Below are 15,464 nucleotides of genomic sequence, written 5' to 3' on the forward strand. Positions count from 1 at the left end.
CTAGAATTCTTAGTTAGTGGCATTTTTTTTTGTGCAGGGATTAGAGGATAGCTGTGGCACAGGGATCCATACTGGGAAATCATGCCACCAATGCCACCGGATAGGAATTGTGAGATGGGTAGCAAATTCTTCGTGTCACCATGGCCTTCAAGACTGGCGAAAAAGCGTTTTGAAGCCTGAAATAAGTCAGCTAAGTTGTGCATGCAAGCATGCAGGAGGTGGTGCAGAAAAGCTCACTTCGTATGCACCAAACTTGATAGCTGACTCGGGCATGACCTTGACGACATTCAGACCATTTCCTATGAATTAATATGGTCAATTGTCCGCCAGGACTAGGGACTATACAGCTCTACGCTGAGTATAGAGATGGGGAGAAACGCACCGGCAAAAAGACTCCTGATGCCTCCAGCACGCCATAGCTCCTTTGTGGCCTCGACGATAGGCCAAGACAACCACCCCACGGCCTTAACCGGCGCACCGGCCTTGACTGCGTTGATGGCTGCACTCTTCGCGCTGTTCGTACTTGTTTGAGCGATGAGGTAGACCTTCAACCGATCAAAAGGCGCGGTAGCGGTTCGGGAGACAACGCCGGCCATCCCGCCGGCAAGGAAGTAGCCTACATGGGGGGTGGTTTCGGTCAATACTTCTTCTAGGTAGCGGTACGACAGCCATAATCTGACGAGAGAAGGGACGGTGATGAACTCTAGTTCCACTTCTAATCCCTGATCTATTTTATGGTGGTCGTTATAAGGAGGCGCAAAACAAAAGATCTCGGTGTGTGTGTGTGTGTGGGTGTTGGGCTGGATCAGGCGGGAGTTGTGGTGAAGGTGGAGGGAATATGTCTTGGAGAGGATTGGTGTGATGGAGGCTGAACTCGCGGTGGAATGGATGGAAGGAAAACTGGGGGGTTGAGGAGCTATAACTACCTGATCCTTGCAGAGTCTTGTTAATGTGCACGTCTCCTTCGGGATTGAGGGTGCCGGTTGCGGAGTAGTACGATATAACCGAACGGAGGTTATGGGTGTCGGGGAGAAAGAGGAGAAAGTCTCTTCTGGTGTGTTAGCAGCGTGGTGGTGGCAGTGGATAAATGAGGGTGTATAGGGAGGACATACCTCCACTCGTCGAAGCTGATGACCCCGTCTCTGTTTGTGTCTACATCGGCAAAGAACTGATCTAGTTTGGAGCTCGGTACGGTCAAGCCAGCATTGACGAACGCATCTTTCAGTTCCTGCTTGTCGAGATGGCCGTTTTTATCGTGGTCGATAGCTTGGAAGAGCCGCCATAGCTGATTTTCGGCCTGTTTAACGAAGGAGTAGAATTCTGGCCTCCCCCACGCCATGGTCAGCATTTCTACTACTAGATCTAGAGGATGTCAACGCACCGGAATACTGGATTCGGCCATCCTGGCTTGTGTCTATTGCTTTGAGAATGTCATATAGCAGGTCGTCGGCATTTTTTAGAGCTATATCAGGGAATATCAATATATGATGTAACAGTAGCAGCAGCAGCAGCAGCAGCAGAAGACAGTAACATACGGTGATCGATCTTCTTCAGCCCCTTTTTGAACCCCTTGAAATCAACCTGCCCTTCTCCACGCGTATCCAGCGAGCTCCAGAGACGTTCTATGCGTTCATCTCGCTCTCGCGTGCCCTCGTTATCGTCCTGGGGCATTGTTGATAGGGAATGGTGGAGCAACTATGTAAGAGGGCACCGGTTTCAAGCCTGCGCTCCCAACCGGCACACAAACTGCAGACGAGCTGACGGCACCGGACGTACCAATGGCAACGGCGAGTGCAACAGTAGCAGACAGCAACAAGTAGACGAGCGGCTGGCCTCAGTCTGCTACGAAGAGAGAGCTCGCAGGTCGACGCATCCAGGCTCTTGCCGGCGGTGCGGGCCGCAGTTGTAAGTCCTTTCGAGTGGGCTGCACATCAGACGGCGCGGCGAGGCGGTGGGATAGCAGTGTCGGCGGTTCTTCTACCCCGGCAGACGGTGTCCAGCAGTATCATCTGCTCGCTTGTCTGGCTTGAAGATGCGGACGGTGAAGTCGGCGTTGCTTGAAGTGCTTTTTCTGATGCTTTTTCGACTTGTCTTCGTCGCCCTTTTGGTTGTTTTTGTATTGGCGGCCTCTGATTGGCTGGAGGCTTACGTCATTTACCAAGCTTAGTAATCATTTTTTATCAACAACGCAAAAAGGACGAAAACGACATAAAATATAGAGATAGAATAGAAATAAAGAAAGAAATAAGATAGAGAGAGAGAGAGAGAGTAGATGAATGCGAGGCTGAAGCTGAGGATGCATGGCGGCCAACTACTGGACCTCGACGCAGCGGCGGTTCTGGCTGTTTGACCGCGAGCAGCTGGCGGAGACGCGGGCAGCGCTGGACGAGGCAGACCGGGCCTTCATTGCGCAGTATCCGCTGCCCGACCACCGGCTGGTCAACATCTACATAAACCAGCGTACGTCTGTCTGATGAGCTCGAGTAGTAGTTAGGGCAGTGTGTGCTGACGGGAGCAGAGCTGATCAAGCTGGGGAAGCGGATGAACACCCGGCAGCAGGCTCTAGCAACAGCCCAAGTATATGTGAAACGCTTCCTGACGAAGGTCAGCATCCGGCGGACGAACCCCTATCTGCTGCTGACGACGGCATTCTACCTTGCCTGCAAGACGGAGGAGTGTCCGCAGCATATCAAGTATGTCGTCTCGGAGGCTAGAGGACTATGGCCGGGTAGGTTATATCTACATCTATTTATGTTTACGGAGTACCACAGAGTGTATCTAATAACTAGTTATACGGTAGAATTCATACTGAGCGACAGTGCAAAGGTCGGCGAGTGCGAGTTCTGGCTCATCAGCGAGCTCAACTCGCAGCTGATCGTGCACCACCCGTACCGGACGCTCTCGGACTTCTCGTCGACAATGACCAACACGGCGAGCTCGGGGCTGACGCTGAGCTCCGACGAGATCGCGCTGGCCTGGTCGGTGGTGAACGACAGCTACCTGACGGACCTGCCGCTGCTCCAGCCACCGCACGTCATTGCGGTGATGGCGGTGTTTGTGGCTGTGGTGTTTAAGCCGGGAACGAGCACCACCAGCAGCAGCATCACTAGCAGCATTATCAGCACAGGGGCAGTAGGCCCAGGCACCCTCGCCAGCAGCAGCGCCAGCACCGGCACCGGCACTGGCACCGGTCCAGGAACAGGCACGACAAGTTCTGCCGGGATGGCGGCGGGCATACGAGAAGGGATGGGCGACGGGGGCCGGGTGCAGAAGGTCGTCGAGTGGCTGGCGGGCAGCGAGGTGTCGATCGAGGCCGTGGTGGAATGCACGCAGGAGATGGTGGCGCTGTATGAGGTGTGGGAGGGCTACGGGGAGAAGGGCCTGCGGGAGGCGATAGGCCGCTACGTGCGGGGGAGGTTTCTCGACAAGTAGCAGCTGCAGACGCCAGCCAGACAGCGGACGAAGACGAGGGACGAAGACGAAGACGAGAGGAGGAGCAGGAGGAGCAGGCTGGCGCTGGCGTTGGGCCTCTGCATGTACATGTTTCGACCTGCAGCCTGCGTCTCGTCGCTGTCACTGCTGCAGTGCTATTAATGGATGAAACTCGGCGCTAAAATCCGGAGATACTTCTGTCTGTATGTAAGAGCGTAGGAGAGCCGAAGTACCCCCTGGGTCCGCTGGGTCGCTGGGCTGGTCAGGCGGACGATGATGCAAGGGTATGCGCTGCCATGCAAAGGGACTTCTGTTACCATAGTAATTTGTATGGCGGCCGAAGTCACGCTCCATAGCGCTGCATCGATCGGCATTTCTGGTTCAGGCCTAGCGGCAGAATCCACTTCTTGCTTTTTTTCTTTCGCTTTTCGCTCGTTCGCCCGCTTTCACCGCCTTCGCTTCCCTCTTTCGACTTTCTCGACTTTCTTCGACTTTCGCAACTTCGTCACTTTTTCCATCTCGATCTTCGTGATACTCTTGATACTCTCGATATTCTGATCTTCTTTGCCTCTTCTTTGCATCTTCTTTGCCTCTTCTTACTCTTCTTACCCTTCTTACTCGTTTATTTTCATCTCTCCAGTCGATCTGTGTCGAGTCATCCCTATGTCTGCGCTATTCTTCGCCCACCACAGCCCACAACACCAACAACAACACCACCACCACCAGCAACACCCGGCGCCGCCAACACACCTGCCAGCAGCGACAGCAGCCACCATGTCTCACCACCAGCATCACCAGCACCAGCATCAGCATCAGCATCAACATCAACATCAGCACCAGCACCAACACCAGCATCACCACCGTCGTCGACAACGGCTCACCCCGTCCAACGCCGGCGCCACCTCGACCCTCAGCTCGCTCACCACCCCCTCGACAGCTCCCGCTCCATCCACTGCCTCTGCCTCGTCCTCGAGCTCCCGCCAGTTCCGCGGCGTCAAGTCGATGCGGGATCTCGTCGAGGCTCCTGCCATCACCGCCTTCCGGGCCCGTTTCGAGGCCGGACGCTCCTTTGACCTCGACGACGACCTCGAGTTCTGCCCCAACTTGCTGACCGAGGACGACCTGCAGTCCATCCACTCCCTGGCTGCCTCGGACCGTAGCTCGCTGGGCAGTGCCTCGCCGGACTCGTCTCCCTCGCAGCACCAGATTCACCCCATGCAGCAACACCACATCAACGGCATGGGCGGGCACATGGCCATGTCGGGCATGATGGGCAAGATCCATCAGCCCGCCGCCGTCAGGACACGGAATGCCATCCCCATTGTCAACCCGAGCACCGGCATGCGAGTCTCCAGTCCTACCAGACGGGAGTGGTAGATTGACCTCCACCACTCTCTCATACGTTCTTTTTTTCCTTCACGCCATGACGAATCGTCTCTCGCTCGCTAATTCCAGTTTATTTTCCTTGCATCAACAACACTATACCATCTATACGGATTTTTTTCGGTAATCGACGAAGACCTCGTTTTCTGCTACCATTTTCCTTATCCTATTCTTCATCTCTCTCGACGGGCTGAGCGACGGCGTGTATCTTTTTCCTCGACCTCTATTTTTTTTATACTGCAAATCATCGCTTTTCTTAACGATATGCCAACACTATACTTATACTACATACAATACATATACGGAGCGGACTGGCGGAACTGGAGGAATGGTCGGTGTTTTCATGCCCTTGTTTTCACTTCTTCACTTCTCGACTTCACTTCTCAAAAAAAGACCTTTTTCGAATTCCCCCCCCTTTTCGAACTCAAAAATATTTGCTGTTTATACCATTATCTCTTGGATTACTTACTTGCCCACTTACTGGATACTGGATACCGGATACTCGTCGTTGGTTTGGTTGTCGTTTACCTGATGATAGAACGCCGGCTGCGTCGTCGTGTTGTTGCCTTTTGTCGGTTCCTCATTGTTGAACTCATCTCCCTCCCCTACATACATATTACATTATAAAAAACTACCCCCCGGATGGACGGTCGGTCGGTCGGTCGGATGGATGGATGGTGTGTCTGTTGCTGTACTCGGGTGTTGTTGTTGTCGTTGTTGGCTGGCTGGTTGGTCGGTTGGTTGCATCCTTTTTCTACCCATATCATATATACTCGTCTCCTCCCTTCTTGGTTTCTTCTCTTTTTTCAACAGAAGTGTATTCTGCCTGCCACATTTTTTGTCTTCCCATCTACTATTATTTATTTCTCTGTCTCTCTTTTTTTCTCTCTCTTCCTTTTTTCTCCTTAATTCTCCTCTACCCGCTTTCTCTTCTCTTGTCTCGTTGAACATTCTTCATTAATATCCTCCGGTCTCCATCCAAAAAGGACTCGACGGAAAAGTGGACATGCAAAGGAAAAGGACAGAAAAGAAAAAATAAGACCGCCTGCCTGTTAGGGCGCTGAATAAATAATACAATGAACATTCTACTTCGTCTTTTATCTTCTTCCACACTTTGTGTAGGTGTACCAAGATCTCAGCCCCAGAGGCCTATGACGTCACACCTCGGATGCGCAGAACATCTCTCCAACCCAGCAGCCTCTCGCGTGTATCAAGAAAACCAGGAACTTATCGACTCCATTAATTGACCGGGTCCTTGCTGCTGCTGACTTACACAAACGGGCCGATTGGAAGAAGGTGGTAGAATTCGTCATACATTCTTGCGTTGGCCGTTTTGCTCTTATATCTCTGCTACATCTCGAGACAAACAACTCACCCCGTTACTATACACTACTATACACTACTACTATACACTGCCACTATCACAACTACTACAATGGCACCCATCACATCCACCATTCGCTCCTCCATGCTCAGAGGCAGCAGATTCCAGCTCTGTTCTCTCACTAGACCTGCCTTTACCCAGGCATATCTATTCCACTCGTCTCCGTCCTACAGAGCCCTGAAGGAGGAAGACAGACGTACGTCCACCCAGCCCTATGCACGTATCCGTCTGCAAATAAAACTAGTTCAGTAACTAACTAGCTGGCTATCCAAACAGACCGAGATACACAGGAAGTATCTTCCGAAGTCGAGAGGGAGAAGCATGAACACTTGTCCAAACACAAGGAGGGCCATGGGAAGTGGAATAATAGCCTTGCCAGCAGCAGTGAGGCAGATGTACGTTTTACACCTAGCTCCTCCTGCGGGCTATAATGGGATCAACTAACAGTAATTACTTAGGTCAAAGCCGATAGAGGAGAGGTAGACAGCGTGGAGACGGAACAGATGGAAAAGGAAGTGCGCAAGGCGAGGACTATCAATAAGGAGACTAAGGGGGCTTCTAAGTGAGTGGTTATACGGGACAAAAGTTAGGCAGGATAGGGTGCATTCCCTGTTTTCGGGCTGGGGATAAGTAATATGTGTAAAAATGTATATATCATGTCCAGGCGGAATAATGCGTGCATGCTCCCCGTCTCTACTTTAGGATAGCAATGGCTGGGCAAATTGCATCGAAAGGCTTTGTGCCGACATTCAACCCTGCTATCAGTTCAGGGTTTTCTGGCTTGGGTTCCTTATATAACTGGGTATGTAAAGTTCAACATATCCGTATTTTCCTGCACAATATCCCAAGCATAGTGATCTGCTCGAGTCAGTGACTTGAATGTGTCTTCACTTCTGCAGAAATACATCTGTGAATTCTTAAAGACTGTATCGCCAGTGAGCGGTCCCCATACGAGAACCTGGAGCTTAGGCAGTCCATCGTCGCTGAATGCCCATTCTGCAAACTCAAGCAGAGATAAGATTGAAGCCTTGCCCGACTTCCTTAAATCCTCCACGGTAGGTATATCGTCATCTATTTAGGAAGGTTAGTATAGATAATTGTAGTATATTGGTACTGTTCAGGGGTACATAGTCTTACCGTCCAAGCACACCCCTTCTCCATAAAATAATTGACCTACGCCTCCCGAATTATCGTCCGTTATATTCTCACGAAATCCTGCCCGTCGAATTTGTAACAACCTGCACGACGGTCTTGGAGACAGCCTCTGCCATTTCTCAATCTAATTGCGGACAGACAGTGGTTAGTAAAAAAAGCACTATGGAAGTAAGATGCATTAAATCCTGGGCTTTACACTCACTGGTATTCTAAGCTGCATTCTCAGCGAGATGCACTCTACCGGAGAGCCCATCAGTAAGGGATAAAAGAGGTTATCTGAAATTTCCACGGGATACGATGAAGGGTCTTCTAGCCGAATGGTGCCATGAAGGAGCAGGCGTCGAAGCGCTGGATAGTGGTTCTGTATAGTTCGGTATTCAATGGCTTCGAGGGAAATACGTGGTATCGAAAGGTAGAGATCTTCGAGTGTTTGAAATGCCATAAGGAAACTTGCAAGAGCAGCAGACAGAATTTCAGGGCTTCTAGGATCAAGGCTAGGTGGAACAAACTTGAGTTGAAACGACACCAATCTTAAAGGTTTGGTAGAATTGCTTAGAGCATCAAGGAAAGTAGATGTTCCATTGCAATTGTGTAGCTTCAAGCAGCGTAGGCAGTCAAAATTCAGTGCAGATACAATATCTGCCTCCATCTGATTGAGAGATATCCCCAGTGATAGTGTTTCAAGGTTGAGTAAAGCTTGAGTCTCTCTCACTTCCTGGCTACCCAAGAGCAAAATCTTGATATCAGGAGTGCCGAAGTTCAAAATGTCAATTTTTAGATCCTCCGGGCCTATTTGTAACTCCAATGTAGTGAGTTGGTGGCGCAACTGGAAAAGCCTCTGTACCAGTTTGAGATCTCTCAGATGCCACAGCGATGTATATCTCAAAGAACGGAGATTGCGGAGGTGGGAGATATCCATCGGAAAGCCAAGTGTCTCCTCATACATCACGCAAGCAACTAAATTGATACTCTTGATCTGCCGTTGGTTGGCGAGCAATCCTCGCTCACTGCTAAATATTTCACCGGGAAGACACGGCCCCAATTCCCAGCTAGACAGAATTGAATTTAGCAGACCAGGAGATGACTAGTATAGTAGAGTGGGAGAGAAGACAATACCTGAAGGAGCGTAGGCCGTCCCGAGGAATGGCTAGAACTAGGGTAATGATGGCCTTCATAATCCGCCTCCTGAACTCCTGTGATGTGATGGTGTCTCTACTGTCACCCCTGTCACTCATTGGAGACGGAGGCAACAGGAGTAACTCTTGACGGGTGAAGGAGAGATGTCTTGTATGCTTTAAGTGTTGCAGTGGTAGCTGTTCAATCAGGGCTGGTAATGTACCGCTTAGTCCGTAATACGTAGTGAGCTTAGGATGCTTGACGGTTACATGGTCGTATAGGGCTGGAAGAGCGAGGTTATTGAGGAACTTGCAGGCCAGACAGAGGTTTCGTAGGTCCTTTTGGTGCCGTATCTTTGCCCGTTGGTTAGCCATCGGTTACTCACAAGCCAGAATAGATAAAAATGTCGTTGTATATCTAGTCGGTAGGACTCACTTGGCTCATGATCAATCCCCATATCTCCAAAGGCAGCTTCGAAAGGACTTTCATGGGCGTCTCCGCGTCAGAGGAAGACGCCCCCATGGATTGCAGCCGAGGGACCATTGCAGACTCAAACTGACTGATGGATCAGCTGCTGGTCGGTGTAGCTGAGAGTCTTGTAGCTGGCGTCCAAATCATTTCAGATGCAAGAAGGGCGGATGTTTTGGATATCATTGCTTTGCAGCCACCAACCGCGCCTTCCGCGCTGTCGACTGGTCTTCCTCCGTAGTAACTAGCCCCCGAGTCTTCTAAAGCTGCCTGTAACTAGCCGGGTCTATCAAATGCTGCTTGCACGGGGGTATCAACAAGCGCAAACTGACTGCTTGATCGGCCCATCGGCCAGCTGGAGCTGCTCGAAGCTGCCAGGGCGCAGTCACCGGCGCGTCGTTTCATGTACCAGCTGTGTTTGGCCATCTTGAACGACTGATGATAACATTCAATACGCCATATTTGTGACATAACTTATTGAGTCGCTATGTGCTTGGGTATAGAGTCCATCGTGTTCCGGCTGTCTGCTCTCAATAGTAAGGTAGCCTTCTTTATCAACTGTGGCTGTGGACTACCAAACTCCGACACTTATTACCCCAGGAGACCAAAAGCCTTTGCAAACTGGACCTGGAGCCAGTAGCCACCAAATGGCCTCTCTGAGCAGCCGTGGTCGCTATTAACTCCATTAACGAGACGCCCAGAATGATAATTAACGATGTATGCATAGGTAGTGGTTCGTAGTTAGTTATAAAAGTCTTCATTTTTTCATTGTTGAAAGGAACTATCCATAAAAAAAGGGGTGAAGAGCAGTAGCATATCTAAGTCTCTTCCACAGTCTTCAACCTGAGCACAAGCTATGCCGGTGGCTGGTAATCCTACGTTACTGCATTGTGCCTGTTCAACCCTCCATCTCAGTTGCGCGAATGACCCCCTGGACAGCAGTGTGGCTACGTCCACCGATAGATGCACCACACTCAGAACAACAAGCGAGCTCCATTGGCATTCCGCACTCTCCGATTGCAAACTAAATGACTGGTTAGCAAAGTAAAATCTTAGGTTACTGGTATGTGTGGTCAAGATGAACTTACAGGGTGTCCGTTTGAACAGTTGTACCAATGGCCCGAATGAGTTGCAATCCCTTTGGGACTGCTGAGCATTGCTGCCTTAACTGCTTCTTTCTCAGCTGCGGTGACTTCTTCCTACCATTCAGTCTTCATTGAGCGTATGGACTGTTCAACAAGAGCACGCAGGCCCTCGGCGTTGTGGAAGGGCCGTTGGCAGGTCTTTAGAGCCTTCTCAAGCAATTTTGTAGCGGCGTCAATGTTCGTTTTTGTTGAGCAGCAATGAGCCTCGAATGAATGTGCAATGCTAGCAAGTGGTGTTGATGAAAAATTCTCATTCTTGATGCCTAACGCGTTTTTATATACTTGTAGAGGAACCTTCCGGAAACTAGCAGGATAGGACAATCATAAATTTTTCTTTATTGGCACTTCTCTGTGATTTTTCTGTCTTGGGCCTGGAGAAAGAGCTCTTGAGACTCTGCTGCGTTCTATCATAAACCGAACAGGCGATATGATGTGGTATATGCGACCGTATACTACCAACTATCATCATTAAGGATATCTCGAGAGTTGTGCTTCATCCCCTTTTTAAGTGATAAGTGAGTATTCGATTCCCAGGGGCGAACCTCGCTAATTCAAGAAGCTAGCATTCTCCATAATAACCCGGTCTATAATCCTTGATGAAAAGAATAGTAACATGTCTCAAAGAGACAGTACGATAGGCGAGCGCCTCTGTATACCGATAGACCGCCTCTGCTTCAAAAGGATTCCTGTTGACAATATATATGAATGGAATGTCCATAAGTGTGCTCTTTCATAGATGATTGGCAATCAGTCGTTTCGAAAATAACTGCAGATGCGCGACACTCAAGTGGCTTGCGGGTGAGAGGCATGAGGCCAGGGATTTCGTCATGAGGCTGAGGGAAGATAGCTTCTTAGACCAGGCGCATTTTGCTGCAGAGTTTGTGGGATGGGGTTTAATCCTCTCGTATTCATTTTATTCCCAACTCAGCCCGACTTCGAAAAAAAACATGCAGGCCGTTGATCTGGGATGATGCCTGCCTCTATATGCGCCAACAGTCCTCTTGTGGCTCCAGGCCTGTTCATAGTTGGTCTAGGGTCGCAATACCCGCCGTATCTTCTCGACCATGAAAAACTAACTTGCTTTGCCGGACGGTTTTACGATATCCGGCGCCCTGGGTAAGGTATTAAGCAGGACGAGGCAGCATTCCACGAAAGCGTAAAAAGTAACAATGGCTAACTCTTGAGATATCACCATATAGTCTCCAAAAGCTGCTTCAAATCAACGCCTCGACAGGAATTGAAACTCGCTCATCAATTCGATCTTATGAAACTGGATTTGCCTGCGGCCCCGTTCCGCCATCGATCGCTGACCTTGACGAGCTATTTCGTCGGGATGGAGTCGATCTCGCGGTGCAAGCGTGCATGAAAGCAATGAAGGAAGCGGGCGTCCTTCCAGAGCAGATAACACACACTGTCAGTGTAACGTGTACCAACCAAGGGAATCCTGGGTATGACCTCCTTGTGAATGAAAGGCTTGGTCTGCCGGAGAGGACAAGCCGTATATTACTCCATGGAGTAGGATGTGCTGGCGGATTGTCTATTATGAGAGTCGCTTCTCAGGTTGCCTGCGGAGCAACCATGCGCGGAAAACCAGCTTGCATATTAGCGTATGCCTGCGAGCTTTGCACGCCTAACGTTCGGCATGACCTGGCAGAGGCAGAACAATGTACGGATCTCAGTAAAGTCAACATAGCAGGGGCATTGTTCTCGGACGCAGCGGCAGCGTTTATCCTGTGCAACAAGACTGCATTGGAGGAAGTTAATGCGAGTCCGATTTTCGAACTTATTGAATGGGACAATGCTCTAATACCGCACACTATGCAGAACCTCACATGCTATACGGATCCATATGGTAAGTATATGTATGCTCTCGCTGATATGTCTCGGTGGTAGAGGAAATATTGACCGTTCCTAGGCTTTCGGAGTGTTTTGAGCAAAGATATTCCAATGTATGCAAAGGGAGCGATTGGACCGATGTTCCATAAGCTGCTGCCATTGTATGAAGAGCAAGTATCTGCAGTTGATAAGCATCTGAGCATAGACGATTTCGATTGGGCGGTGCATCCTGGCGGGAAAGCTCTGATTGACGGTGTCCAGGAGACAATGCAGTTGACGGAGGACCAGCTTCGAGCGAGCCGAGAAATATATAAAACCCGAGGAAATTCATCGAGTCCAACCATATTATCAGTCCTTGATCGGTTGCGGACGTATGAGAAGAACCGGGGCCATGTTGTGGCCGCATCTTTTGGACCTGGTATGGTTATTGAGATGGTGATGCTGAAGCGGTGCGAGAGAAACTTCCCGACTGCATGATAATAGTAAAGCACGGCGTCAATGAGCTCACTTTGCCGTCTCCCTGGGCGTAATTGGCACACGATAGATTCAAAATTGTACACCGTAGATATATTTCTGGACCGAGTGGTCGTTATATCTGCAGAGGATAGTATGGTATCCAGCTCCATCACACCAACACCTGAGCATCTTTCAAGGCTTGTATGGCTTCAGCAGTCCACTCCTGACATCGCCTGATGGGCTCCTTGGGATAAAGCCTCTTTGCACCGTCGAACTGCTTCCGTGGAGGAATGCCTTCGCATATCCCCTGAATCCGATGGTAGTTCGCGTGCGTAACAGTCCCGATCTCCTGCTTGCCGACGAACGAGCTCGAGGCCTCCGGCTGGTCTTCAGGTCTCTGCTCGAAGGACATGCCGTTCTATATATTCCCCGTAACCTGGAATAAATGGCCGGTCTTTTCGCTGTTCTCGCTGGTCTCGACGAAGATGGCGTGGTGGTCGCGTGGTAGGCCGGCGGAGGCGACACGATAGACGGCGTACGACATCATGGACGGCGGGAATCTAGAGATAAGATGATAACTAACCAGATAGTTTTATTAGAAACAACCGTCAAGTTGTAGACGGAAGAAATCCAACATTGCAGATCACTTTGTTGTTAACTAACTAGCTGAAGGAATCTAACTGTCTTTAGTTACATGAATCGCACGTCAAGGCCTCCACGCCCAATAACTAGTTAGTTAACTAGGATCCATGGATGTTATTAGTTAACTAACAGCTAAGACTCCAGCTCCAAGCAAACCGCAGCCAGAAGCGCCTCTACGATGCTCCGTTTATACCCCGGACCAGCAATCACCAAAAATCTCCAGAAAAGCGATAGCAACAGGCAAATGCCATGTTTCTGCATACCCTGATACCCCAATGGCTCCTCTAAGCTCCAAGGTGACTCTTTCATCCACGTCCTGATACTGAGTCCAGCAGCCAAAGCCGGTGGTGCTCTGGGGCCAGCTGGTGCAATTATGCACAATATCAGACAGGCCTACCGTTTCATGCGAGACCATCTCGGCGTACTGGCTTTGCACAGCGGCAATGCTGTCCGGCCTGGTTCTCCCAGAACCGCAGTGGACGCGGATTGGCAGGCCTTGACATCTACCAGGTCGGCATCAAGGGCTGCATATACAATGATATTATTACTTCATTACGGCGACAGATAACTAGATCTGAACAAGCCTTGAACCTCAACCATCCACGCCTTATATTGACTCCTGGCTTAGCGCGGTTGCTTGTACAATATCATGTCTTTCCCTTGTGGTGTATGCATCCGCTAACAACTGTATCGATAATTGACATACTGACAAACGATGTCTAGTAACATGTCCCTGGTCATCTGTGCGCCAGCAACTCTTGCAATTGCTCATGACCTCAACACCAACAATAATTTCCTTCTAGTCTTCTACCTGACAGCCCCGAACCTCGGTGAAGCCATTGCCCCCTTGTATATTGGGCCGCTGTCAGAAAAGTTTGGTCGTCTAGTTACGGGTTTCAGTTCCAACATCAACATGATCGTTGCTTTTCGATTCCTGGCTGGGGCATCTACTTTGTCCATCTGTCTGAACCCAAGCATCATAGGCGATTTATATCCCGTCAAGAACCGTGGCGCTGCCATGTCTGTCATGAGCTTGATACCCATACTTGGCAGTGCTGTCGGGCCTATAGCAGGAGGGTATATAACACAGGGCCTGAACTGGCGATGGACGTTCTGGTTAAGCGCTATGATGACCGGTATTTTACTGCTTGTCAGTCTCTGCGTGATGAGAGAAACCTATTTGCCTGTGTTACGGCGGGAAGAACACAACGAGAAGATCAGTTCCGGGTCGAAATACTTTAAGGGATGGAAGTGGTCTACCATCAAGGGACTATGTTTGCTAGCAGTTCGGCCATTTACTATCCTGTTTAGCTCTAATGTCGCGATAATCATGGCCTGCTACCTGTCGATCCACTACGCCTATCTTTCTCTCCTCGCGGCGACCTTGGCTACCACATTCCAAGATGCCTATGGGTTTTCTGAAAGTCACTCTGGCCTCATCTATATATCCTTGAGTAAGAACTTGACCCTTAACCACTTACGCTTCCAAAACGTGGGGACAAATAAACTAACTAAACATCTCAGCCCTCGGAACACTTACTGGAGCCATTTACTGTCGCTTCACCCTTGATTATTTCCTATATAGGGGTTTATCGACTCGCAAACCAGCCACCATTGGAACAGATGACCAGCCTCTGCCGGAAAATCGCCTGATACCCACCATCCCTGGCATGGCCCTGTTTCTAGTAGGCCTGTTCATCTACGGCTGGACGTCGCAGCACCACGTACACTGGATCGTTCCAACCCTCGCTACCAGCCTGTGTGGGTTCTCCCTGGCTTCCAGCACGACTCCAATCATGAACTATCTTGTCGATATCTTTGGAGATAGATCTGCCTCAGCAGTTGCAGCTGTCCTGCCGATGCGATACCTCATGGGAACGTTCCTACCCGTTGCTGCGCCATACATGTATAAATCTCTCGGATACGGCTGGGCAAACTCATTGCTCGCTTTTATTCTTCTTGCCATTGTGCCGTTTCCACTACGAGCGATTGTCCAGCCAAAAGCTGTTTCATCGATGCATAGAATGGAGGCCTACAAATAGTTGAAGTGTGAAGCCATGCTTAAGACTAGTTTATGGTATTTATGCCCAAAAAATATAATAGCAATGTTTTCGTCTGTTACCGGCCATAAAACTTCCCACAAGCTTAGAATAACAGCTCAAGTAACCCAAAGAAGCTGCATCGCTCAGGACCAACAGTATAGATATGCAATTCTGTTTTTGGGGTGTCCAACATGACTGGTAATAGACAGACGTTTTATTCTCAGCTGCGAGATAAACATCAAATGGAACTAATCTGGGTTGTTCAAATATATATTCAGGAGCATTGACCGATAATCGCAGTAGACAAAGGAAAGCGATATATACGATGTAGTAACGCCAGCTATCCCTTCCAAAAATAACGCCCTTGAAAATAGGAAACAAAACAAATGACCAGCTAGGGCCGTA

General features: G+C 49.6%; 9 protein-coding genes across 9 annotated transcripts; 5 read left to right on the top strand and 4 right to left on the bottom strand.

Moving 5' to 3' along the window:
- Window positions 1-186: 186 nt before the first annotated feature.
- On the bottom strand, window positions 187-1,671 carry TRV_02658 (uncharacterized protein; the record flags this gene model as incomplete). The annotated part of the gene is made up of 5 exons (XM_003023149.1): window positions 187-299; window positions 383-942; window positions 1,113-1,320; window positions 1,382-1,462; window positions 1,536-1,671. 5 exons carry the CDS (start codon window positions 1,669-1,671, stop codon window positions 187-189), a joined length of 1,098 nt encoding a protein of 365 aa, XP_003023195.1.
- TRV_02659 (uncharacterized protein) lies at window positions 1,468-1,671 on the bottom strand (the record flags this gene model as incomplete). Its single annotated transcript, XM_003023150.1, has 1 exon — window positions 1,468-1,671. One exon carries the CDS (start codon window positions 1,669-1,671, stop codon window positions 1,468-1,470), a length of 204 nt encoding a protein of 67 aa, XP_003023196.1.
- Window positions 1,672-2,300: 629 nt separating this feature from the next.
- TRV_02660 (C-type cyclin (Fic1), putative) lies at window positions 2,301-3,614 on the top strand (the record flags this gene model as incomplete). Its single annotated transcript, XM_003023151.1, has 4 exons — window positions 2,301-2,460; window positions 2,495-2,693; window positions 2,790-3,347; window positions 3,398-3,614. The coding sequence occupies 4 exons, from the start codon at window positions 2,301-2,303 to the stop codon at window positions 3,612-3,614; spliced, it is 1,134 nt and encodes a 377-aa protein (XP_003023197.1).
- Window positions 3,615-4,095: 481 nt separating this feature from the next.
- Window positions 4,096-4,809, top strand: TRV_02661 (uncharacterized protein; the record flags this gene model as incomplete). Its single annotated transcript, XM_003023152.1, has 1 exon — window positions 4,096-4,809. One exon carries the CDS (start codon window positions 4,096-4,098, stop codon window positions 4,807-4,809), a length of 714 nt encoding a protein of 237 aa, XP_003023198.1.
- Window positions 4,810-5,292: 483 nt separating this feature from the next.
- On the bottom strand, window positions 5,293-5,766 carry TRV_02662 (uncharacterized protein; the record flags this gene model as incomplete). The annotated part of the gene is made up of 2 exons (XM_003023153.1): window positions 5,293-5,420; window positions 5,451-5,766. 2 exons carry the CDS (start codon window positions 5,764-5,766, stop codon window positions 5,293-5,295), a joined length of 444 nt encoding a protein of 147 aa, XP_003023199.1.
- Window positions 5,767-6,250: 484 nt separating this feature from the next.
- Window positions 6,251-6,765, top strand: TRV_02663 (uncharacterized protein; the record flags this gene model as incomplete). The annotated part of the gene is made up of 3 exons (XM_003023154.1): window positions 6,251-6,395; window positions 6,476-6,594; window positions 6,658-6,765. 3 exons carry the CDS (start codon window positions 6,251-6,253, stop codon window positions 6,763-6,765), a joined length of 372 nt encoding a protein of 123 aa, XP_003023200.1.
- A 224-nt stretch (window positions 6,766-6,989) lies between these two features.
- Window positions 6,990-8,844, bottom strand: TRV_02664 (uncharacterized protein; the record flags this gene model as incomplete). The annotated part of the gene is made up of 4 exons (XM_003023155.1): window positions 6,990-7,270; window positions 7,337-7,478; window positions 7,557-8,403; window positions 8,471-8,844. The coding sequence occupies 4 exons, from the start codon at window positions 8,842-8,844 to the stop codon at window positions 6,990-6,992; spliced, it is 1,644 nt and encodes a 547-aa protein (XP_003023201.1).
- A 2,209-nt stretch (window positions 8,845-11,053) lies between these two features.
- TRV_02665 (uncharacterized protein) lies at window positions 11,054-12,396 on the top strand (the record flags this gene model as incomplete). Its single annotated transcript, XM_003023156.1, has 3 exons — window positions 11,054-11,199; window positions 11,283-11,935; window positions 11,999-12,396. 3 exons carry the CDS (start codon window positions 11,054-11,056, stop codon window positions 12,394-12,396), a joined length of 1,197 nt encoding a protein of 398 aa, XP_003023202.1.
- Window positions 12,397-13,732: 1,336 nt separating this feature from the next.
- On the top strand, window positions 13,733-15,059 carry TRV_02666 (uncharacterized protein; the record flags this gene model as incomplete). The annotated part of the gene is made up of 2 exons (XM_003023157.1): window positions 13,733-14,471; window positions 14,626-15,059. 2 exons carry the CDS (start codon window positions 13,733-13,735, stop codon window positions 15,057-15,059), a joined length of 1,173 nt encoding a protein of 390 aa, XP_003023203.1.
- Window positions 15,060-15,464: the final 405 nt, after the last annotated feature.

Source organism: Trichophyton verrucosum (assembly GCF_000151505.1).
Source record: "Trichophyton verrucosum HKI 0517 chromosome Unknown contig00232_1.f1.exp, whole genome shotgun sequence".
Lineage (NCBI taxonomy): Eukaryota > Fungi > Ascomycota > Eurotiomycetes > Onygenales > Arthrodermataceae > Trichophyton > Trichophyton verrucosum.